Source organism: Hypanus sabinus, chromosome 5 (assembly GCF_030144855.1).
Source record: "Hypanus sabinus isolate sHypSab1 chromosome 5, sHypSab1.hap1, whole genome shotgun sequence".
NCBI classification, from domain to species: Eukaryota; Metazoa; Chordata; class Chondrichthyes; order Myliobatiformes; family Dasyatidae; genus Hypanus; species Hypanus sabinus.
In genome coordinates, this window is record NC_082710.1 from 1,165,416 (window position 1) to 1,189,737 (window position 24,322).

The 24,322-nt window shown below is 43.6% G+C and overlaps 1 protein-coding gene across 2 annotated transcripts in view; it reads right to left on the reverse strand.

The window, feature by feature from the left end:
- mccc2 (methylcrotonyl-CoA carboxylase subunit 2) overlaps positions 1–24,322 on the reverse strand; it is a 181,417-nt gene that overhangs the window by 34,357 nt on the left and 122,738 nt on the right. For both annotated transcript variants that reach the window (XM_059969286.1, XM_059969287.1), the window contains exons 13-14: positions 12,030–12,096; positions 10,358–10,514 (exon numbers count right to left, since the gene is read on the reverse strand). In XM_059969286.1, coding sequence (XP_059825269.1) covers positions 10,358–10,514; positions 12,030–12,096 — 224 coding nt within the window. The remainder of the gene's footprint in view (positions 1–10,357; positions 10,515–12,029; positions 12,097–24,322) is intronic.

The window sequence follows — 24,322 nt, forward strand, 5'->3', positions numbered from 1 at the left end:
AAAACTTGATTATAAAGATTTGAAATTGGAGCAGGAACAGGCCATTTGGTGTCCCCTCCACCATTCAATATGACTGGATATCAGGAACAGGCCATTTGGTCTATGATTGCAGCTACTCATCCCAATTGTTCCAGCCTGTCCCTCAAACCTTTTCATTTTCATGGTTGATTAATAAATACAACAAAATAAACACTTCTACTCAAAAATATAACTACACACTTCAGAAGGCATTATTCTTCCTGAAACACAGTACAGTACATTCCCTTCAGCCCATGATGTTGTGCTAACCTTTTATCTTGCTCTAAAATCATTCTAACCCTTTCTTCTCAAATAACTCTCCATTTTCCTGTCATCCACGTGTCCACCTAAGTCTCTTAAATGTCCCTAATGTATCCACCTCTATCACCACCACTGGCAGCATATTTCACATATAGACCATAAAACGCAGGAGCAGAATTAGGCCATTCAGCCCATCGAATCTGCTCCACCATTCCATCATGGGTGATCCTGGATCCCACTCAACCCCATACACCTGCCTTCTTGCCAGATTCTTTAATGCCCTGACCGATCAGGAAATGAACAACTTCTCCCTTAGGTATAGCCACGGACTTGGCCTCCACTGTAGTCTTTGGCAGAGCATTCCACAGATTCACTACTCCCTGGCTAAAAAAATTTCCTCCTTACCTCTGTTCTAAAAGGTCACCCCTCTGAGGCTGTGCCCTGTAGCTGCAGATTCTCCACCACAGGAAACATCCTCTCCATATCCATCCTATCTAGTCCTTTCAACATTCGGTAGGTTTCATCGAAAGATAGAAAACCAACAGCACACAGGCCTTTCAGCCCACAATGCTGCGCTGAACATGTACTCACTTTAGAAATTACAATAGACAATAGACAATAGGTGCAGAAGTAGACCATTCGGCCCCTCGAGTCTGCACTGCCATTCTGAGATCATGGCTGATCATTCACTATCAATACCCAGTCCCTGCCTTGTTCCCATATCCCTTGATTCCCCTATCCATCAGATATCTATCCAGCTCCTTCTTGAAAGCATCCAGAGAATTGGCCTCCACCGTCTTCCGAGGCAGTGCATTCCACACCTCCACAACTCTCTGGGAGAAGAAGCTCTTCCTCAACTCTGTTTTAAATAACTGACCTCTTATTCTCAATCCATGCCCTCTGGTACTGGACTCCCCCAACATCTGGATCATATTTCCTGCCTCAATCCTATCAAATCCTTTAATTATCTTAAACGTTTCAATCAGATCCCCTCTCAATCTCCTCAATTCCAGCGTGTACAAGCCCAATCTCTCCAATCTCTCTGCGTAAGACCTAGCCTCTGCGTAAGTTACCTAGCCCTCTACTTTTCTAAGCTCCTATCCAGGAGTCTCTTAAAATACCCTATTGTATCTGCCTCCATCACTGTCACTGGCAGCCCATTCCACAAACTCACCACTCTCTGCATAAAAAACTTACCCCTGACATCTCCTCTGTACCTAACTCCCCAGCACCTTAAAATAATGTCCTCGCGTGCTAGCCATTTCAGCCCTGGGAAAAAGCCTCTGACTATCCACATGATCAATGCCTCTCATCATCTTATACACCTTTAGAGAGATCCCCTGCACTCTTCTAAATTCCAGTGAGTACAGGTCCAAAGCTGTCAAACGCTCTTCATATGTTAATCCCTTCATTTCCAAAATCATCCTCGTGAACCTCCTCTGCACTCTCTCCAATGACAACACATCCTTTCTGAGATATGGGGCCCAAAACTGTTGATACTCCAAGTGCAGCCTGACTAGGCTCTTACAAAGTCTCAGCATTATCTCAAACAACACACACAAAATGCTGGTGGAACACAGCAGGCCAGGCAGCATCTATAGGGAGAAGCGCTGTCGACGTTTCGGGCCGAGACCCTTCATCAGGACTAACTGAAAGGTAAGATATTAAGAGATTTGAAATTTCAAATCTTTCAAATAGGAGGGGGAGGGTGAGGGGGAAATGCGAAATGATAGAAGGCAGGAGGGTGTGGGATGAAGCTAAGAGCTGGAAAGGTGATACAGAGCTGGAGAAGGGAAAGGATCATGGGACGGGAGTCCTAGGGAGAAAGAAAGGGGGAGGGGAGCACCAGAGGGAGATGGAGAATAGGCAGAGTGATGGGCAGAGACAGAGAAAAAAACAAACAACTAAATATGTCAGGGATGGGGTAAGAAGGGGAGGAGGGGCATTAATGGAAGTTAGAGAAGTCAATGTTCATGCCATCAGGTTGGAGACTACCCAGCCGGTATACAAAATGTTGTTCCTCCAACCTGAGTGTGGCTTCATCTTGACAGTAGAGGAGGCCACGGATAGACATACCAGAATGGGAATGGGACATGGAATTAAAATGTGTGGCCACTGGGAGATCCTGCTTTCTCTGGCAGAGTGTAGGTGTTCAGCGAAACGGTCTCCCAGTCTGTGTCGGGTCTCACCAATATATAAAAGGCCACACTGGGAGCACCGGATGCAGTATACCACACCAGCCAACTCACAGGTGAAGTGTCACCTCACCTGGAAGGACTGTCTGGGGCCCTGAATGGTGGTGAGGGAGTAAGTGTAAGGGCAGGTGTAGCACTTGTTCCATTTACAAGGATAAGTGCCAGGAGGGAGATTGGTGGGAAGGGATGGGGGGGACGAGTGGACAAGGATACCTCTATGGGTATCTGTTCCCCTCTTTTCCTACGCTACATCGACGACTGCATTGGCGCTGCCTCCTGCACGCATGCTGAGCTCGTTGACTTCATTAACTTTGCCTCCAACTTTCACCCTGCCCTCAAATTTACCTGGTCCATTTCTGACACCTCCCTCCCCTTTCTCGATCTTTCTTTCTCCATCTCTGGGGACGGCTTATCTACTGATATCTACCTTAAGTCTACAGACTCTCACAGCTACCTGGACTATTCCTCTTCCCACCCTGTCTCTAGCAAAAATGCTATCCTCTTCTCACAATTCCTCCGTCTCCACTGCATCTGCTCTCAGGATGAGGCTTTTCATTCCAGGACAAAGGAGATGTCTTCCTTTTTTAAACAAAGAGGCTCCCCTTCTTCCACCATCAACTCTGCTCTCAAATGCATCTCTCCCATTTCCCACACATTTGCCCTCACCTCATCCACCTGCCAACCCACTTGGGATAGGGTTCCCCTTGTCCTCGTCTACCACTCCTCCAGCCTCCAGGTCCAACGTATAATTCTGTGTAACTTCCGCCACCTCCAATGGGATCCCACTACCAAGCACATCTTTCCCTCCCCCCCTTTCTGCTTTCTGCAGGGTTCGCTCCCTACGCAACTCCCTTGTCCACTTGACCCCCCCATTCCTTCCCACCGATCTCCCTCCTGGCACTTATCATTGTAAATGGAACAAGTGCTACACCTGCCCTTGGTACTTCCTCCCTTACCACCATTCAGGGCCCCAGACAGTCCTTCCAGGTGAGGCAACCTGTGAGTCGGCTGGTGTGGTATACTGCGTCCGGTGCTCCCGGTGTGGCCTTTTATATATTGGTAAGACCTGACGCAGACTGGGAGACTGTTTTGCTGAACACCTACACTCTATCTGCCAGAGAAAGCAGGATCTCCCAGTGGCCACACGTTTTAATTCCATGTCCCATTCCCATTCTGGTATGTCCATCCGTGGCCTCCTCTACTGTCAAGATGAAGCCACACTCAGGTTGAAGGAACAACATTTTGTATACCGGCTGGGTAGTCTCCAACCTGATGGCATGAACATTGACTTCTAACTGCCGTTAATGCCTCTCCTCCCCTTCTTACCCCATCCCTGACATATTTAGTTGTTTGTTTTTTTCTCTGTCTCTGCCCATCACTCTGCCTGTTCTCCATCTCCCTCTGGTGCTCCCCTCCCCCTTTCTTTCTCCCTAGGCCTCCCATCCCATGATCCATTCCCTTCTCCAGCTCTCTATCACTTTTGCCTATCACCTTTCCAGCTCTTAGCTTCATCCCACCCCTTCCAGTCTGCTCCTATCATTTCACATTTCCCCTCCCCCTCCTACTTTCAAATTTCTTAGTATCTTTCCTTTCAGTTAGTCCTGACGAAGGGTCTTGGCCCGAAACGTCAACAGCCCTTCTCCCTATAGATGCTGCCTGGCCTGCTGTGTTCCACCATCAGTGTGTTGCTCGAATTTCCAGCATCTGCAGATTTCCTAGTGTTTACTCAGCATTATCTCCTTGTTTTTATATTCTATTGCCTTTGAAGTAAGTGTCAAGTCTTCTGTAAAAATACTTACCTCTGTACTTTCTTCCAATCACCTTAAAAATATTATGTTAGCCATATGACTGCAAAACATCAAAATAAACCTGCATTACCAGACTATCAATTCAGACTTGATCTTTGAAGCTTAAATGTCTTAGACAAGGAACTACAGAAAATATTAAATAGCCTTCTGTGTCCAACGACTATGACAGGCCAGATTCTAATTCTTTTACTCAGTAGATTGTTAAATGAGGCTTTTCTTTTTCTTGTCACCAAAACTCTGAAAATGATAACAGGTTTCAGCATTTAGAATTGCAAACATGAGGAAATCTGCAGATGCTGGAAGATGCAACATTCTAAATGCTGAACAAAACACACAAAATGCTGGTGGAACGCAGCAGGCCAGGCAGCATGTATAGGAAGAAGTACAGTCGACGTCTTGGCCTGAAATGTCCACTGTACTTCTTCCTATAGATGCTGCTTGACCTGCTGCGTTCCACCAGCACTTTGTGTGTGTTCCTCAGCATTCAGAATGTTGCATCTTCCCTTTAAACAGTTCCCTGGGATTGATGTTGACTGGATTCCACTCTGGTTTCGTTGGTCCCAAAGTATTTCATGAAGCTAATGTGGGAACTGCTGGGGAGATGGCTGATGACGTGGATAGGCAGGTTGTGAGCTGCTGTATTTCTTTAGACACTTACACTGGACTTCTGTCTACATCTGACACATGTCCTCAGGGTCTCAAAGCTAAACATCTGATCTCCAAGATGTCAAATGATTTAAACTATGTTCCACTTACCCTGAAACAGATATTCAACATCATTAGTACACTCCTATCTGTGAAGATTAATGTAATTGATAACCATGCAGAGTTTACTTCTTTTCCTCACTTTACTCTATCTTAATGATTTGTTAGTTCAGAGTAGTTTTCATTTTCTTCCTCTCTCACTCGCCCAGTACACAGACACAGTTCATTTCACTTGCAGTTATTTGTCATGCACTGGATTTCCATTTTGAAATTCTTTGGATGGCCTAACTAGAGAGACTAGGGATTCTAATTTATGATTGTGTTCTTCATTTGCTGTAGACAAAACCTCCTTCAATGTTCAAAGTAAATTGATTAAAGTTTGTATATTTTCCCATATACTAGCTTTAGATTCATTTTCTTCCAGTTATTTATAGGGACAAAAGAAAATATAGAAAAGACGACAAAAATATTCATTCCAAGAAGCTTGTGCCCTTCCTTTTTTTGTACAACTAACCTCATCTTAATCTTCAATTATAAGGAACAAGGTTTATCTGGCCAATATTCAGATTCAGATTCAGATTCAGTTTATTGTCATTTAGAAGCCACAACGCAATGCAGTTAAAAAATGAGACAACGTTACTCCAGAATGATATCACAAAAGCATATGACAAAACAGACTACACCAGAAAATCCACATGTTCAGCAATCCCCATCCAGAGTCCGGAGAGGCTGCTGCATGCCAATATTGCGCTACCATCTTAGCGCATTCCCCAGAAAGGAGCTCCAAATCCACCAGACAAAATAAGACCAAAAACTAAAGCTACAAGACCTGCACAAAACCACATAGTTACAGCAGAGCAAACAACAGCATAATTGATAAAAAAAGACATTGGGCACAGTAAAAAATAGTCCAAAGATGTTAAAAGAGTATAAGTTCGAAAGTAAACACCACACAGTTTCCATAAGTCCTCAGGGTCCCGCCAGACTCATCATCCCACGCAGGCGGCAGAAGGGAATACCCCCGCTATGGACTTCCACAGCGCCACTGGACTCAGCCTTGCAGATGCAGCACACAATGAAAGCTCTGTCGAACCCAGCCTTGCAGACACAGCACGCAGTGAAAGTGCCCTGACCGCAGCGGACTCCGAGTCCGTCGAACTTCCATCCCCTCTGGCACAGCTTCTCCGAGCACCATCCTCTGCCGAGTGTATTAAGATGCCCCCGCCAATGGCCACCAGCAATGCGACCCCAAGGACTGGGAACCTGTTCTTCTCAGCAGAGACCCGGACCTCACAGCAGCAGCAGCAATGAAGAGGGCTTTCTTGGAGATTTCCAGATGTTCCTCCATACTCCCACGTCCGTTTTTCATCAGATTAGGATTGTGCACGGCACCCCGCTTAACAAATAACAGATATCAGATATCAGCTCTGGAGTGGCCGCTGCAAGCTGCTGCGTCACGCTGCCATCTTGCCATCGCCGCAATATCACAGACATACCAGCTGTCCAACTAATTACCATAAGATGATAAGGCCATAAGATAAAGGAGCAGAATTAGGGCATTTGGCTCATCAAGTTTGCTCTGCCATTTCATCATGGCTGAACCATTTTTCCTCTCAGCCCCAATCCCCTGCCTTCTCCCGGCTATCACTTCATGCCCTGACCAATTAAGAACTTTATCAACCTCTTGCCTTAAATATACATGAAGACTTGGCCTCCACAGCTTTTAAAGAATTCCACAGATTCACCACTCTTTGGGTAAAGAAATTGCTCCTCACCTCCATTGTAAAAGGATGCCCCTCTATTCTAAGGTTTTGTCCTCTAGACTTAAGATTTTCCCACCTGAGGAAACATCCTCTCCACAGTCACTCCATCAAGGCTTTTCACCATTTAATAGGTTTCAATGAGGTCATCCCTCATTCTTCTGAATACTAGTAAATACAGGCCCAGAGCCATCAAACGCTTTTCATATGACAAGCCATTGAATTCTTAAATCATTTTCATGAACCCCCTTCAAATCCTCTCCAATTTCAGCACACCCTTTCTAAGATATGTATGACCATATACCTCAGGGTTGCCAACTTTCTCACTCCCAAATACGGGACAAAAGGTGGCGAGCCACGGCGGTGTGGGTATGGTGCAGGCCCGGGGTGAAGTGACTGAGGAGGTTGGCAGCTAGCAAATGGTAACAGGGAGAGGGGAGGGGAGGGGAGGGGAGGGGGAGGGGAGGGGAGGGGAGGGGGAGGGGAGGGGAGGGGAGGGGGAGGGGAGGGGAGGGGGAGGGGAGGGGAAGGGGAGGGGAGGGGGAGGAGAGGAGAGGAGAGGAGAGGAGAGGAGAGGAGAGGAGAGGAGAGGAGAGGAGAGGAGGGGAGGAGAGGAGAGAGGAGAGAGAGAGCACGTGACCTGAATAGGTAAACTAATGCAATATATGAACGATGTATAGATATCTTCAGTCTAACACCAAATTATGACAAAGCATAATACAGAGCATAATCTGACTACCAGTCAGACATGAAATAACACAAAACAACCCTGTCTGTATGTGCCTATAGAGCAGGCACATAATCACTGCAAAAGAGGAAAAGGGGGTGGGGGGGGGGGGGGGGGGACTCACCAAGTCTACTTTTTCCATGGATATTTCTTGCTGCTCTTGACTGATTCAAGCAGTCCTTTGTCCTTTTGCACAGCCAGAGAGAAGTCACATTTCAGAGATATTTGAAGTTCATTTTTGATCAGCTCTGTGCTGCATCTGTTTCTTGAGTCTGACCATTTAATGGTCATCAGAGAGAAGATCCTCTCTACAAAGGCATTTGAGCTTGGCATGTTGAACATGTTGATCCTGAACATGTTGATCGTTGGCTTTCCCTATGTTTTGGAAACTGCCGCCCACTTCTCATTGGTGGATTTTGTGGTATCCTGTCTGGCTTTCTGTACTTCCTCTCGGCTCGCACAAAACTCTTCATAGAGTTGGTCTATATTGACTGTCTCTGTCATTTTGAGGGCAGCCACCACCTGCTCCAGGTCAGTAAAGGAGAGCTCCTCACAGAGGCCGATCGGTTTCAGTTTCATCATTACATTTTCTGGTGAGAAATCAAACTACTTGTCAATGTATGTAATGACAGAGTCATAGAACTTCACAAAGTCCTGTTGCTGCGTGGACCTTTGTGCTGGCACTTGCTTGTCCATCAGCTGCTTGATCTGGTATCCAAAAAAGCTGTCCTATTTCCACTGAAGCATCTTCATTTTGAACTTTCAGACTTCCTCGTAGCATCTGTGATGCAGAGTTTTGTCTCCTCCAGCTTTTTTACGAGTTGGTCAAAAACACACCCCATGTTGTGGAAAAAGCACAGATAAATTTCAGTAGCTCCAATTTTTCCTTCATCCTCAAAAATCCTCTTCAATGCCACAGGGTCAGCTCTCAAGGGACCTGCAATATGACTAAGAGCTGGCCATCTTTGCAGATGTTTGACAGCTGGATGAAGAAAGAGCCATCATGTGCAAACATGACGCAGAATTTCACGCCACTCAATGTCAACAAAGGCAAAAAATGAATGCAGTTCCTCTCTTTGGGAAGCAGATATTGAGAAGAGGCTGTAGACCATTAGAACAATTGTTTCAATATCCACTGACAGCTGATCACAGACGTGCTTGCAGGCGTTATGAGCTATGTGAGCTGGGCAATTAGCTTTCAGAATGCAATTGTTGGCACTGCTCAATAATTGGTAAAATGAGTGGTGTTTTCTAAAGTTTACATTGGCATTATCTGCTGCAGAGGCTGTGATGTGTCTAATATCCAGTTCATACTTTTCCAAACAGCTCATCAGAGCTTGATGTATGCCATTTGCAGTTTCATCACTGTCTTCATAAGTCAAGTGACTTACACTGCACTCCATCAGACACAGAGAAATATCTCACACACATTGGAAACATTTTTCTATCTCCTTTGCTTGAGGCATGGGTGGCAGCTGAGATATACATGGGCTCCACGGGCCCACCTTCTTCGGTCGGGGACAGATCATCCCACGCAGTCTTTGGTTCTAAAACATTCATTGTAATCATCTCAGCTTTCATTCTTCCCAAGTGCATCTTCTTCACAACATTTGAGTAATTAAACAAAGCACCGCTGAGCTTAGCAACACAGTTCAGTGCTGTTGTAGCTGAGTCTGTGGTACACATACGAGGCTTCACTTGCTGCGATTTTGTCATTTTCCGCAGTAGATTTCACAAAGAATGCACCAATATTGCTTGCACCTTTAGCTAGTGTGGCCTTCTTGTGGACTTCTGCGGAAGCATGCTGAGTTAGGTCACTCTCACCTCCATGGCCAATTGAGAATTCCCAATGGCATAAAGTACAGAAGGCCTTCGTTGACGTTGAGTCACCGCTGACGGGCTTAACCCACGTCTTTTTTTTCTTCCCATTGCTTGTTATAGCTGCACAGTCTTTTCTTTTTGGAGGTTTATTCATATTGGCACACGCCAAACCGAACAAACAACTCCAGACATTACTGAAACTTTTTGTTTTGGCAGGAATTAGCAAAATATAGCACTCAACTGATGTGCATAAGGGGGCCTGTGATTGGATAACAGGTGAATCACTCATGTGTGGCATCAACAGCACACACAACACGCACACACGCTGTTGTATCAGATCTAGGATCTGTCTGTAAGTCTGCACTCTGGTGATTACAGAGTAGTAACAGTCAAATACAGGACAAGGGCAGTGCCGTATGGGACAAACCAATTTAGCCCAATGTATGGGACGTCCCAGATTATCTGGTACAGTTGGCAACGCTAATACACCTTCCGACACTGTATTCCATCTGCTATTTCTTTGCCTGTTCTCCTAATCTGTTTAAGTCCTTCTGTAGCCTATTTCCTCAAAACTACCTGTCCCTCCTGATGAAGGGTTTCGGCCTGAAACGTCGTCACTACCTCCCACCATAGATGCTGTCTGGCCTGCTGAGTTCTGCCAGCATTTTGTGTTTTTATTTATTTCCAGCATCTGCAGATTCACTCATGTTGTCCCTCCATTTGTCTTCATATCTTCTGCAAACTTTGCAATAAAGTATCAATTCTATCACCTAAATCATTGTCATATAATGTAAAAACAATCAGTCCCAACACAAACCCCTGTGGAACACCACTAGTCACTGGCAGTCAGCCAGAAAGGGCATCCCTTATTTCCACTCTTTGCTTCCTGCCAATCAGCCACTGCTTTATCCTTGCTAGAATCTTTCCTGTAATACCACAGGCTCGTAGCTTATTATGCAGCCTCATGTATGGCATCTTTTCAAAGGCCTTCTGAAAATCCAAGTACGCAACATCAACCTTTATCAATCCTGCTTGTAATTTCTTCAAAGAATTCCACCATACCTGTATGCTCTTCCGCACATTCCATAGTTTCCTGCTCCATAAGAACCACCAACAATTACAGTGATTTTAGGAACATTTGCACATGCAACAGCAGTCACCATTTTCGCCCCATCCTTAGCTATTCCACCAGCTTCATATTCTCTTCCAACCATGAAGCCTTAAAAGATAAACAGCAACAATTAATCACATCATACTGAAGCTTCAGGAAAGTCTACAACACATTTCTTTACAACCCTATCTACCTGTGATGCCAATTTCAATGAATTATAGACCTGTATTCCTAGATCCCTTTGTTCTATCATACTTATCAATGCCCTCCCATTCACTGTGTTAGACCTACCCCGGTTGGGTCTACTGAAGTGCAAAACCTCACATTTGTCTGCACAAAATTCCATCTGCCATTTTACAGACCACTTCTCCAGCTGATGCAGATCCCTCTGCAAGCCACAGTAGTCTTCCTCACTGTCAACACACCCCATTCTTGGTGTCATCTGCAAATTTGGTGATCCACTTAACCAAATTATCACCCAGATCATTAATATAGATGACAAACAACAAAAAAAACCCAGCACTGATCCCTGTGGCACAGGCCTCCTTTCAGAGCGGCAACCATCTACTACCACTCTTTAGCTTCTCCTACAAAGCCAATGTCTAATCCAATTTACTACCTCATCCTGAATGCTGAGCAGCTGAACCTTCTTGACTAGTCTGTCATGCAGGACCTTGTCAAACACCTCAGGGAAGTCCATGTAGACAACATGCACTAACTTGTCTTCATCCACTTTCCTGATAACTTCCTCAAAAAACTCTAAGATTGGTTTCTATCATGCACAATTCTGGCTATCCTTAACCATTCCATCTATATTCAAAGACTTATATATTTGGTCCTTTAGAGTATCTTGCAATAACTTTCCCACAGGTCAGACTCACTGGCCTATAACTTCCTGGTTTCTGTTTAGATCCTTTTTAAATCAGCGTAACAACATCGGCTATTCTCCAATCCTCTGGTACCTCTCCTGACGCTAATTTTGTATGTTCTTCCTGCATATACATGGATCTCCTTCGGGTGTTCTGCTTTCCTCCCACAGCCCAAGATGTACCAGGTAGTAGGTTAACTGGGCATTGTAAGTTGTACAGGCTAGAGTCAAATAGGTAAGGTTATGGGGTGGCGAGGCTTGTTGGGCTGGATCTCTAAATCAGGGTTCCCAACCCTTTATTGCCATGGACCCCAGCCATTAACCAAGGGGTCTGTGGATTGCTGGGAAATGGATAGATAACTAAATATTGGAGAGGTACTGAGATGTCTGTCAATATAATTCCTGGCTAATGTTGATTATTTTGTTTTGCTGTCTGTCTTTTACAGTTTTTTCCCATTAAAAGGTTCCTTCATTGGGGCTCAGTCAAGGAGCATGCTAGTGAGTGGGTTGCAATTAAACCACTAAAATTACAATTAAAATAAATGTAGTCTCATTGTGCGTGGGCACACAGCATCCAAGTGTTACTCAAACAAAGTTTAAGGTTCTTATTAGCATTTCAGCTTTGCACTGGCATTGGGTGCTCTAAACAGAGCAAAACAGTAATTAAAAATAAATTTGGATCGAAACCGTTTTCAGTATACCCCTACAGAATTGTAAGAGGAGGTTGAATATGGACTGTTCTTTGCTTTTCTCACCTGTGATGTTCTGTAGAAAAATGAGGGGGATATTCCGCTGACAGCAAAGTTCAATAAAATGTGTTCCCTGCAATTAAAAAGTGGTTTGGTTAGAGGATGTTGGGGTTTTGTATTCTAGGTCACTGAAATAAATGTCCAAAACAGCAGTAGTTCACTAACAGCAGAAAACTTCCCATTTCATGCAACCATTGTCAGGGTGAAATAGACCACAAAATTCCATTAGAACACCACACAACTCTGAATACAAGTTAAATACTGCTAAGTTATTAACTTTTTTTCTATGTTTATCACTTCCCTTAAAGCAAATACTATGCCAACATCATACATTTTAAATAACAACAGAAGCGCATCTTCAGTGGCTTGGAGAGATGTTGTGAAAGGATAAAAGACCAGAATTGAAGAACCAGAAATAAGAAATTATCCCACAGGTATAGGGTGAGATGGGTTTTATACTACATACAATCCACCTCATGCTGGAATTGAAATCACAGTAGAGCTGGAAGGGTGTGTTCTGCACTGTATCTCTAAATAAAATAATTTTTTAAAAAATTTGTCTGAATTCCTCATGGAAGCAGGTATAAAAGTAGTTTCAAGAGGGGATGAAGAAAATAAGAGAAAGATCTTCAGGGATTTTGGGAGTTCAGAAATATTGATAAAGAAAACACCTAAAATTTTGGACAGCCTGGCACCATTACATACTGTGATTATAGCACCAGAGACTCAGGTTTTATTCCCACCTTTGTCTGGAATGAGTTTTTACATTCCCCCCATGTCTGCATGGGTCTTGTCTGGGTCCTCCAGTTTCCTCCCACATTCAAAAGACGTACAGTTTAGTAGTCAGATGGGTGTGATAGGGTGACATGGGCTTTTGTGTTGGCAGGGCCTGTTATCATGCTATATCTCGAAATGAAAATAAAATCAATAATAAAGCAGACAGATCTGAATTGGAAAAGCTTAGTTGGGGCTTCTTTTCGGGAAATGGAATGTATGGGGAATAACAAGGTAAATTTTCTTTCTGGCTTTGTGGAGTATTTTCACTGAAGAACAAGGAAAATCTAAACTTGTTTTCCCAACTGTGCTCAGGAGTGGATTCATCATGCAATCAGCACTGAAGCATGAACTGTAGCGACTCAAATATCTGACCTTTGAACTGAAGTAACTTCACTCAATTACACTTACCCCAATATTGAAATTTTTCAACAGGGCTGTATATCGTAACATATATGTATTTTAATAATAAATTTATTTGATTCCTGAACAACAGGCATTGAATCTGACCTGATACATGAACATTCCCATCAATATGAATGGAGAAGAAATACATCAAGCGACCAAAACAGGTTTTAATTATGCTTTTTTAGAAGTTCAAATTAACTAAAGTTGTCCATAAAATGCACTTACTCTTACTAAAATGCTTTAATTTTAGTATTTTGTTGTGTTTCAACAATTTAAAGATACAGAATGTTTCTATATTTTACAAAACTTCAAAAGCTAAGGCTTTGAGCTGCCTAATCTTTTCATTATCAAAATTTATCCCAATACCTCCACCCTCCACATAATGGTTCGCCAGTTCTGGGCAGAAAATTGGCTTAAGCAGAACAGCACTGGGGGTAATTACGTTAACTGGTGGGGGGGGGGGGGGGATCACAGGCGTCTCAGCGATGACCACACAATCTAGGCAAATAGTTCTTGTGCAGCTATTGTGATGTTAAATGGTCAAGATGATTTACTGGATGCTAGTACAGGCAGAGTCCTCAGCTGTAGTGAGGACTAGGCCTGAAACCACGGTGTCGCCTGATTGCGCAGCTACCCTGAGTTGGGTAACAAGGGCAGTGTGGCACAGTGTCCGGAATGGAATTGGAGCTGTCCTCTCAGGGTTTTGGTCAGCTGAAGACAAGCACCGTTGTGGCCAACAGCAGGTTTTTTTTAGCAGCATTCAATGGGCTGGGCCTCAAACTGCAAGGTCACTTGCTTTTCAGCTGTGGAAGATGAGGCATCTGAGCCATCATGCTCTACTAGGGGTGGCATAGCACAGTTGTGGCAACTGAAGATTTAAAATGGACTGAGGGAGACTATGTACATATTCATTTGCCTAGTTGCGTTTTACATATGTGAGGACTGGGCCTCAAGGCCAAGGTGTTGCCTAGCAAGCGTCGGAGGCCAGTCAACAGATGATATTGGTGGGCTGGGAATGGTTTGGATTATATATAAATACTTCAAAAATAAAAAAAACGTGATGCCACAATGAAAAAGCCTGTACGTTTTAAACACAATGCTTTTTTCCCCGCGAATCAAAAGCTTCTAAAAGACAGGATCAACATTTAATCACTCTCTGGTCTGGAAAACCAAGCTGCCATCTTGTGGACGGACAGCAGCAGTTAATAAAGGTGCTCACTTGTTAAGCGTAACCAGGTACAGTGTGAGCAATAAGTGACAGTCTGGCCAGTAAATTACCATCTATCAATGAGGAAATACAGAGGACAGTTCAATGAGAGATTGAAAGCTTTCGGGCTTAGTTAGTTAAGCAGCATTTCCAGTAGGGATTCACATTGGAATATTCTATATTCATACAGTTAATCATTGTGAAACTATACAAACACACTACTTTTGCATACAGTGCATAATTAATGAAAGGGTGCAGTGATCTAAAGCTAGATTCCATCTTCAGCTAAGGTGATGGAACTACAGTACTGTGTAAAAAGTCTTTGGCGCATATATATAACTGGGGTACCTCAGACTTTTGCACAATCTTCTAGTAATTTTATGTATTGCATTCTACTGCTTCTGCTGATAAACCTTACTCTATTGTGAACTGAGGGAGGGAAGGGGGCAGGGAGGGTAGGAACAGGAAAGGAAAGGGGAGGGAACGGGAAGCATTCTGTAATGATCAATAAACCAATTGTTAAGTGATATTGCCTAGTGTCTCAGGGCAACACCCTGCCCTGGCACTCCTTCTCTGCCACCTGTTCCAGACTCCACCCGCAGTGCTCCACCCTCACATCCTTTGCTCCTGCCAGACTTACAAACTCGATTTCCACTTCATGCTGACAAATACAGTACTGTGCAAAAATCTTAGTGATGCTAGCTATATGGAGATCATATGCTCCACTTACACTGGCAGCTCATTCCACACTCTCACCATCCTCTGAATGAATAAGTCCCCCTAAACTTTTCACCTTTCACCCTTAACCCAAGATTTCCAGTTGTAGTCCCCCCCAACCTCAGTGGAAAAAGCCTGCCTGAATTTATCCTATCTATAGGGGATAGGATAAATTCTATCTAATTTATCTATAAACTCTATCTAATAGGGGACTCGACAGTCAGGGGTTCAGACAGGCGGTTCTGTGGAGGTGATCGGGAGTCCCAGATGGTAATTTGCCTCCCTGGTGCCAGGGTTCGGGACGTTTCTGATCACATCCAAGATATCCTGAAGTGGGAGGGTGAGGAGCCAGAGGTCGTGGTACATGTAGGTACCAATGACATCGGTAGGAAAGGGGAAGAGGTCCTGAAATGAGAGTATAGGGAGTTAGGAAGGCAGTTAAGAAGAAGGACCGCAAAGGTAGTAATCTCGGGATTACTGCCTGTGCCACGCAACAGTGAGAGTAGGAATAAAATTAGGTGGAGGATGAATGCGTGGCTGTGGGATTGGAGCAGGGGGCAGGGATTCAAGTTTCTGGATCATTGGGACCTCTTCTGGGGCAGGCGTGACCTGTTCAAGAAGGACGGGTTACACTTGAATCCTGGGGGGACCAATATCCTAGCGGGGAGGTTTGCTAGGGCTACAGGGCAGACTTTAAACTAGTAAGATGGGGGGGCAGGAATCAATTTGAGGAAATCATAGGACAGGAGGTTAGTTCACCAGTAGAGCAAGTAAATAGACAGTGTGTGAGGGAGGAAAGGCAGGTGATGGAGAAGGGATGCGCTCAGCCTAAAGGTGTAGAGGAGAAGAAAGAAAAGGATAATAAATTTGAATGCACTGTTAGGGATGAAAAGAGAGGAGGGGGTGGAGAGTATCTTAAATATATGTATTTTAATGCTAGGAGCATTGTAAGAAAGGTGGATGAGCTTAAAGCGTGGATTGATACCTGGAATTATGATGTTGTAGCTGTTAGTGAAACATGGTTGCAGGAAGGGTGTGATTAGCAACTAAATATTCCTGGATTTAGTTGCTTCAGGTGTGATAGAGTAGGAGGGGCCAGAGGAGGAGGTGTTGCATTGCTTGTCCGAGAAAATCTTATGGCGGTGCTTTGGAAGGATAGATTAGAGAGCTCCTCTAGGGAGACTATTTGGGTGGAATTGAGGAATGGGAAGGGTGTAGTAACACTGATAGGAGTGTATTATAGGCCACCTAATGGGGAGCGTGAGTTGGAAGAGCAAATGTGTAAGGAGATAGCAGATATTTGTAGTAAACACAAGGTGGTGATTGTGGGAGATTTTAATTTTCCACACGTAGACTGGGAAGCTCATTCTGTAAAAGGGCTGGATGGTTTAGAGTTTGTGAAATGTGTGCAGGATAGATTTTTGCAACAATACATAGAAGTACCGACTAGAGATGGGGCAGTGTTGGATCTCCTGTTAGGGAATGCGATAGGTCAGCTGACAGATGTATGTGTTGGGGAGCACTTCGGGTCCAGTGATCATAATAGCATTAGCTTCAATATAATTATGGAGAAGGACAGGACAGGACCTAGAGTTGAGATTTTTGATTGGAGAAAGGCTAACTTAGAGGAGATGCGAAGGGATTTAGAGAGAGTGGATTGGGTCAAGTTGTTTTATGGGAAGGATGTAATAGAGAAATGGAGGTCATTTAAGGGTGAAATTATGAGGGTACAGAATCTTTATGTTCCTGTTAGGTTGAAAGGAAAGGTTAAAGGTTTGAAAGCACCATGGTTTTCAAGGGATATTAGAATTTTGGTTCGGAAAAAGAGGGATGTCTACAACAGATATAGGCAGCATGGAGTAAAGGAATTGCTCGAGGAATATAAAGAATGTAAAAGGAATCTTAAGAAAGATTTTAGAAAAGCTAAAAGAAGATACGAGGTTGGTTTGGCAAATAAGGTGAAAGTAAATCCGAAAGGTTTCTACAGTTATATTAAAAGCAAGAGGATAATGAGGGATAAAATTGGCCCCTTAGAGAATCAGAGTGGTCAGCTATGTGTGGAGCCGAGGGAGATGGGAGAGATTTTGAACGATTTCTTCTCTTCGGTATTCACTAAGGAGAAGGATATTGAATTGTGTAAGGTGTGGGAAACAAGTAAGGAAGCTATGGAACCTATGACAATTAAAGAGGCGGAAGTACTGGCGCTTTTAAGAAATTTAAAAGTGGATAAATCTCCGGGTCCTGACAGGATATTCCCCAGAACCTTGAGGGAAGTTTGTGTAGAAATAGCAGGAGCTCTGACGGAGATCTTTAAGATGTCATTAGAAACGGGGATTGTGCCGGAGGAGTGGCGTATTGCTCATGTGGTTCCATTGTTTAAAAAGGGTTCTAGAAGTAAGCCTAGCAATTATAGACCTGTCAGTTTGACATCAGTGGTGGGTAAATTAATGGAAAGTATTCTTAGAGATAGTATTAATAATTATCTGGATAGACAGGATCTGATTGGGGGTAGCCAGCATGGATTTGTGCGTGGAAGGTCATGTTTGACAAACCTTATTGAATTTTTTGAAGAAGTTACGAGGAATGTTGATGAGGGTAAGGCAGTGGATGTAGTCTATATGGACTTCAGCAAAGCCTTTGACAAAGTTCCACATGGAAGGTTAGTGAAGAAGGTTCAGTCGCTAGGTATTAATGCTGGAGTAATAAAATGAATTCAACAGTGGCTAGATGGGAGATGCCAGAGAGTAGTGCTGGATAATTGTTTATCGGGATGGAGGCCGGTGACTAGCAGGGTGCCTCAGGGATCTGTTTTGGGCCCAATGTTGTTTGTAATATACATAAATGATCTGGATGATGGGGTGGTAAATTGGATTAGTAAATATGCTGATGATACTAAGGTAGGAGATGTTGTGGATAATGAGGTGGGTTTTCAAAGCTTGCAGGGAGATTTATGCCGGTTAGAAGAATGAGCTGAACGTTGGCAGATGGAGTTTAATGCTGAGAAGTGTGAGGTTCTACATTTTGGCAGGAATAATCCAAATAGAACATACAGGGTAAATGGTAGGGCATTGAGGAATGCAGAGGAACAGAGAGATCTAGGAATAACAGTGCATAGTTCCCTGAAGGTGGAGTCTCATGTAGATAGGGTGGTGAAGAAGGCTTTTGGAACGCTGGCCTTTATAAATCAAAGCATTGAATACAGAAGTTGGAATGTAATGTTAAAATTGTACAAGGCATTGGTAAGGCCAAATTTAGAATATTGTGTGCAGTTCTGGTCACCGAATTATAGGAAAGATATCAATAAATTAGAGAGAGTGCAGAGACGATTTACTAGGATGTTACCTGGGTTTCAGCACTTAAGTTACAGAGAAAGGTTGAACAAGTTAGGTCTCTATTCATTGGAGCGTAGAAGGTTCAGGGGGGATTTGATTGAGGTATTTAAAATTTTGAGAGGGATAGATAGAGTTGACGTGAATAGGCTGTTTCCATTGAGAGTAGGGGAGATTCAAATGAGAGGACATGATTTGAGAGTTAGGGGGCAGAAGTTTAAGGAAACACGAGGGGGTATTTCTTTACTCAGAGAATGATAGCTGTGTGGAATGAGCTTCCTGTAGAAGTAGTAGAGGCCAGTTCAGTTGTGTCATTTAAGGTAAAATTGGATAGGTACATGGACAGGAAAGGAGTGGAGGGTTATGGGCTTGGTGCGGGTAGGTGGGACTAAGTGAGATTAAGAGTTCGGCATGGACTAGGAGGGCTGAGATGGCCTGTTTCCGTGCTGTGATTGTTATATGTTATGTTATACCCCTCATAATTTTGTATACCTCTATCAAATCTTCTCTCAATCTTCCCCGTTTCAAGAATAAAGTCTAAATGTATTCAATCTTTCCAGATAACTCAGGTCCTCCAGACTTGGCAAAATCCTTGTAAATTTTCTCTGTACACTTTCAACCTTTTTTACATCTTTCCTGTCCTGCAGTTAGGTGACCAAAAATGCACACAATACTCCAAATTGGGCATCACCAATGTCTTAAACAACTTCGACTTAACATCCCATCTCCTGTACTTAATACTTTGTTTATTGAAAGCCAATATACCAAAGGCTGTTTTTACAACCCTATCTACTGTGACACCACTTTCCATGAATTATGGACCTGTATTCCCAGATCCCTTTGTTCTATTGCACTCTTCAGTGCTCTACTGTTTACTGTGTAAGACCTACTCTGGTTGGTTATCCTGAAGCACAACACCTTGCACATGTCTGCATTAAGTTCCATTTGCCATCTTTCAACACAATTTTCAAGCTGATCCAGATCCATGGCAAGCCCCAGGAGGCCTAAAAGGCACTTGGCAGATCCTTTCTGATATCATCAAAATTAATCTTTCTCCAATTTAGAACCTCAACCCATGGACTAGAATCAGAATCAGGTTTATTATCACTGGCATGTGACATGAAATTTGTTAACTTAGCAGCAGAGAAAATAATAATAAAACAAGTAAATTAATTACATATAATGAATATGGAATTACTGGAATAGAGACATAATGAGTGCAGTGGATAGAGGGGAACAGGTGAATGTCGTATACTAGGATTTCCAGAAGGTGTTCGATAAGGTGCTGCACAAGAGACTTTAAGATACAGATGCATGGAGTCGGAGGAAGTGTACTGGCATGGATAGTGGATTGGTTAACCGATAGAAGGCAGAGATTTGGTATAAATGGGTGTTTCTCCAGTTGGCAACCAGTGGGAAGTGGGGTGCTGCAGGGGTCAGTGCTGGGCCCGCAGCTGTTTATCATTTACATTGATGATTTGGAAGGGGGAATGAGTATAGCGTAGCAGAATTTGCTGATAACACTAAACTGAGTGGAAAAGCAAATTGTACAGAGGATGTGGAGAGTCTGCAGATAGGGTAAGAGAGTGAGCCAAGGTCTGGCAGATGGAATACAATGTTGGTAAATGCAAGATCATCCACTTTGTAAAGAATAATAGAAGAGTAGATTATTATTTAAATAGTGAAAAATTGCAGCATGCTGTTGTGCAGAGGGACTTGGGAGTGCTTGTTCATGAATTGCAAAAAGTTGGCTTGCAGGTACAACAGGTTATTAAGAAGACAAACGGAATGTTGGCCTTCATTGCTAGAGAGATTGAATTCAAGAGCAGGAAGGTCATGCTGCAACTATACAGGGTACTGGTGAGGCCGCACCTGGAGTACTGTGTGCAGATCTGGTCTCCATACTTGAGGAAGGATATACTGGCTTTGGAGGCAGTGCAGAGGAGGCTCACCAAGCTGATTCCAGGGATGAAGGGGTTAACTTATGAGGAAGGACATCCTGGCTATAGAGGAAGTGCAGTGTAGATTCACGAGGTTAATTCCTGGGATGTCCGGACTGTCTTACGCAGAGAGGTTAGAGAGACTGGGCTTGTACACGCTGGAATTAAGGAGATTGAGAGGGGATCTGATTGTAACATATAAGATTATTAAGGGATTGGACAAGATAGAGGCAGGAAATATGTTCCAGATGCTGGGTGAGTCCAGTACCAGAGGGCATGGTTTGAGAATAAGGGGTAGGTCATTTAGGACAGAGTTAAGGAAAAACTTCTTCTCCCAGAGAGTTGTGGGGGTCTAGAATGCACTGCCTCGGAAGATGGTGGAGGCCAATTCTCTGGATGTTTTCAAGAAGGAGCTAGATAGGTATCTTATGGATAGGGGAATCAAGGGATATGGGGACAAGGCAGGAATCAGGTATTGATAATAGATGATCAGCCATGATCTTGGAATGGCAGCGCAGGCTCGAGGGGCCGAATGGTCTACTTCTGCACCTATTGTCTATTGTCTATTGAGAGATTGAGTCGCCTGGAACTATACTCTTTGGAGTTCAGAAGAATGAGAGAAACATACAAAATTTTGAAAGGGATAGATAAGATAGAAATAGGAAAGTTGCTTCCATTGGTAGGTGAGACTAGAACTAGGGGATATTGCCTCAAGGTTCAGGGAAGAAGATTTAGGACGGAGTTGAAGAGAAACTGTTTTTCCCAGAGAGTGGTGAATCTGTGGAATCCTTTGCCCAGGGAAGCAGTTGAGGCTTCCTCACTAAATATATTTAAGAAACAGTAAGATAGGTTTTTACCTAGTAAGAGAATTAAGGGTTATGGGGAAAAGGCAGGTAGATGGAACTGAGTTTACAGACAGATCAGCCATAATCTTATTGAATGGCGGGGCAGGCTCAATGGGCTGGATGGCCTACTCCTGCTCTTATTTCTTATGTTCTCATGAATAGATTTTAAAAAATGTGCAAAAACAGAAATATTGTATATTTTAAAAAAGTGAGGTGTCCAAAGAGTCAATGTCCATTTAGGAATTGGATGGCAGAGGGGAAGAAGCTGTTCCTGAATCGCTAAGTGTGTGTCTTCAGGCTTCTGCAACTCCTACCTGATGGTAACAGTGAGAAAATGGCATGCCCTGGGTGCTGGAGGTCCTTAAAAATGGATGCTGCCTTTCTGAGACATCACTTCCTGAAGATGTCCTGGGTACTTTGTAGGCGAGTACCCAAGATGGAGTTGAACAGATTTACAACCTTCTGCAGCTTCTTTTGGTCCTGTGCAGGAGCCCCTCCATACCAGACAGTGATGCAGCCTGTCAGAATGTTCTCTATGGTACGTCTATAGGTTTTGAGTGTATTTGTTGACATGCCAAATCTCTTCAAACACCTGAAGTATAGCTGCTGCCTTCCTTTCTTTATAACTACATCAATATGTTGGGAGCAGGTTAGATCCTCAGAGATCTTGACACCCAGGAACTTGAAGCCGTTCACTCTCTCCACTTCTGATCCCTCTATGAGGATTGGTATACATTCCCTCATCTTACCCTTCCTGAAGTCCACAATCAGCTCTTTCGTCTTACTGACGTTGAGTGCCAGGTTGTTGTTGCAGCACCATTCCATGCAACACCATATCTCGCTCCTGTGCGCCATCTCAGAGACTCGACCAATAAAGGCTGTATTGTCAGCAAATTTATAGATGGTATTTGAGCTATGCCTAGCCGCACAGTCATGTGTATATAGAGAGTAGAGCAGTAGGCTAAGCATACACCCCTGAGGTTGATCGTCAGCGAGGAAGATATGTTATCGTCAATCTGCACAAATTAGGAAGTCGAGGATGCAATTGTAGAGGGAGGTACAAAGGCTCAGGTTCCACAACTTCTCAATCAGGATTCTGGCAATGATGGTATCAAATGCTGAGCTATAGTCGATGAACAGCATCCTGATGTAGGAGTTTGCGTTGTCCAGGTGGTCTAAAGCCATGTGAAGAGCCATTGACATTGCATCTGCCTATTGTGGCAATGGGCAAATTGCAATGGGTCCAGGTTCTTGCTGAGGCAGGAGTATCTTTTTCATTTTTACTTTGAAACTAATGGCTTGTCATCACTAGATGCAGAGAGATTTAGGCCAGTTAGAAGAGTGGGCTGAAAGATGGCAGATGGAGTTTAATGCTGATAAGTGTGAGGTGCTACATTTTGGTAAGAATAATCCAAATAAGACATACTGGTAAATGGTAGGGCATTGAAGAATGCAGTAGAACAGAGTGATCTAGGAATAATGGTGCATAGTTCCCTGAAGGTGGAATCTCATGTGGATAGGGCGGTGAAGAAAGCTTTTGGTATGCTGGCCGTTATAAATCAGAGCATTGAGTATAGGAGTTGGGATGTAATGTTAAAATTCTACAAGGCATTGGTGAAGCCAAATTTGGAGTATTGTGTACAGTTCTGCTCACCGAATTATAAGTAAGATGTCAATAAAGTAGAGAGAGTACAGAGTAGATTTACTAGAATGAGAGACATAGATAGGGTGGATAGTCAGTACCTGTTTCCCAGGGCACCAATAGCAAACACCAGAGGGCATATGTACAGAATTAAGGGAGGGAAGTTTAGGGGCGGCATCGAGGTAAGTTTTTTTACACAGAGGGTTGTGAGTGCCTGGAATGACTTGCCAGGGATGGTGGTGGAGGCTAAAACATTAGGGATATTTTAGAGCCTCTTGGACAGGCACATGGATGAAAGAAAAATGGAGGGTTATGGGGCAGTGTGAGTTTAGTACTTTTTTTTAAGGATTATATGGGTCGGCACAACATGGAGGGCTGAAGGACCTGTACTGTGCCGTAGTGTTCTATGGTTCTATGGTTCCTTTTGCATTTGTACAGGGCCCTGGTGAGACCACACCTGGAATATTGTGTACAGTTTTGGTCTCCAGGTTTAAGGAAGGACATTCTGGCAATTGAGGAAGTGCAGCGTAGATTCACTAGGTTGATTCCTGGGATGGCAGGGCTGTCTTACGCAGAGAGATTGGAGAGATTGGGCTTGTACACACTGGAATTGAGGAGATTGAGAGGGGATCTGATTGAAACGTTTAAGATAATTAAAGGATTTGATAGGATTGAGGCAGGAAATATGTTCCAGATGTTGGGAGAGTCCAGTACCAGAGGGCATGGATTAAGAATAAGAGGTCAGTTATTTAAAACAGAGTTGAGGAAAAACTTCTTCTCCCAGAGAGTTGTGGAGGTGTGGAATGCACTGCCTCGGAAGATGGTGGAGGCCAATTCTCTGGATGTTTTCAAGAAGGAGCTAGATAGATATCTGATGGATAGGGGAATCAAGGGATATGGGGACAAGGCAGGGACTGGGTATTAATAGTGAATGATCAGCCATGATCTCAGAATGGCGGTGCAGACTCGAGGGGCCGAATGGTCTACTTCTGCACCTATTGTCTATTGTCTATGGAATGTTACCTGGGTTTCAGCACCTAAGTTACAGAGAAAGATTGAACAAGTTAGGTATTTATCCTTTGGAGTATAGAAGGTTAGGGGGGACTTGATAGAGGTATTTAAAATTATGAGAGGGATAGATAGAGGTAATGTGGATAGGCTTTTTCCATTGAGAGTAGGGGAGATTCAAACAAGAGGACATGAGTTGAGAGTTAAGGGGCAAAAGTTTAGGGGTAACACGAGGGGGAACTGCTTTACTCAGAGAGTGGTAGCTGTGTGGAACGAGCTTCCAGTAGAAGTGGTAGAGGCAGGATCGATATTGTCATTTAAAGTAAAATTGGATAAGTATATGGACAGGAGAGGAATGGGGGATTATGGGCTGAGTGCAGGTCGGTGGGAGTAGGTGAGAGTAAGCATTCGGCACGGACTAGAAGGGCC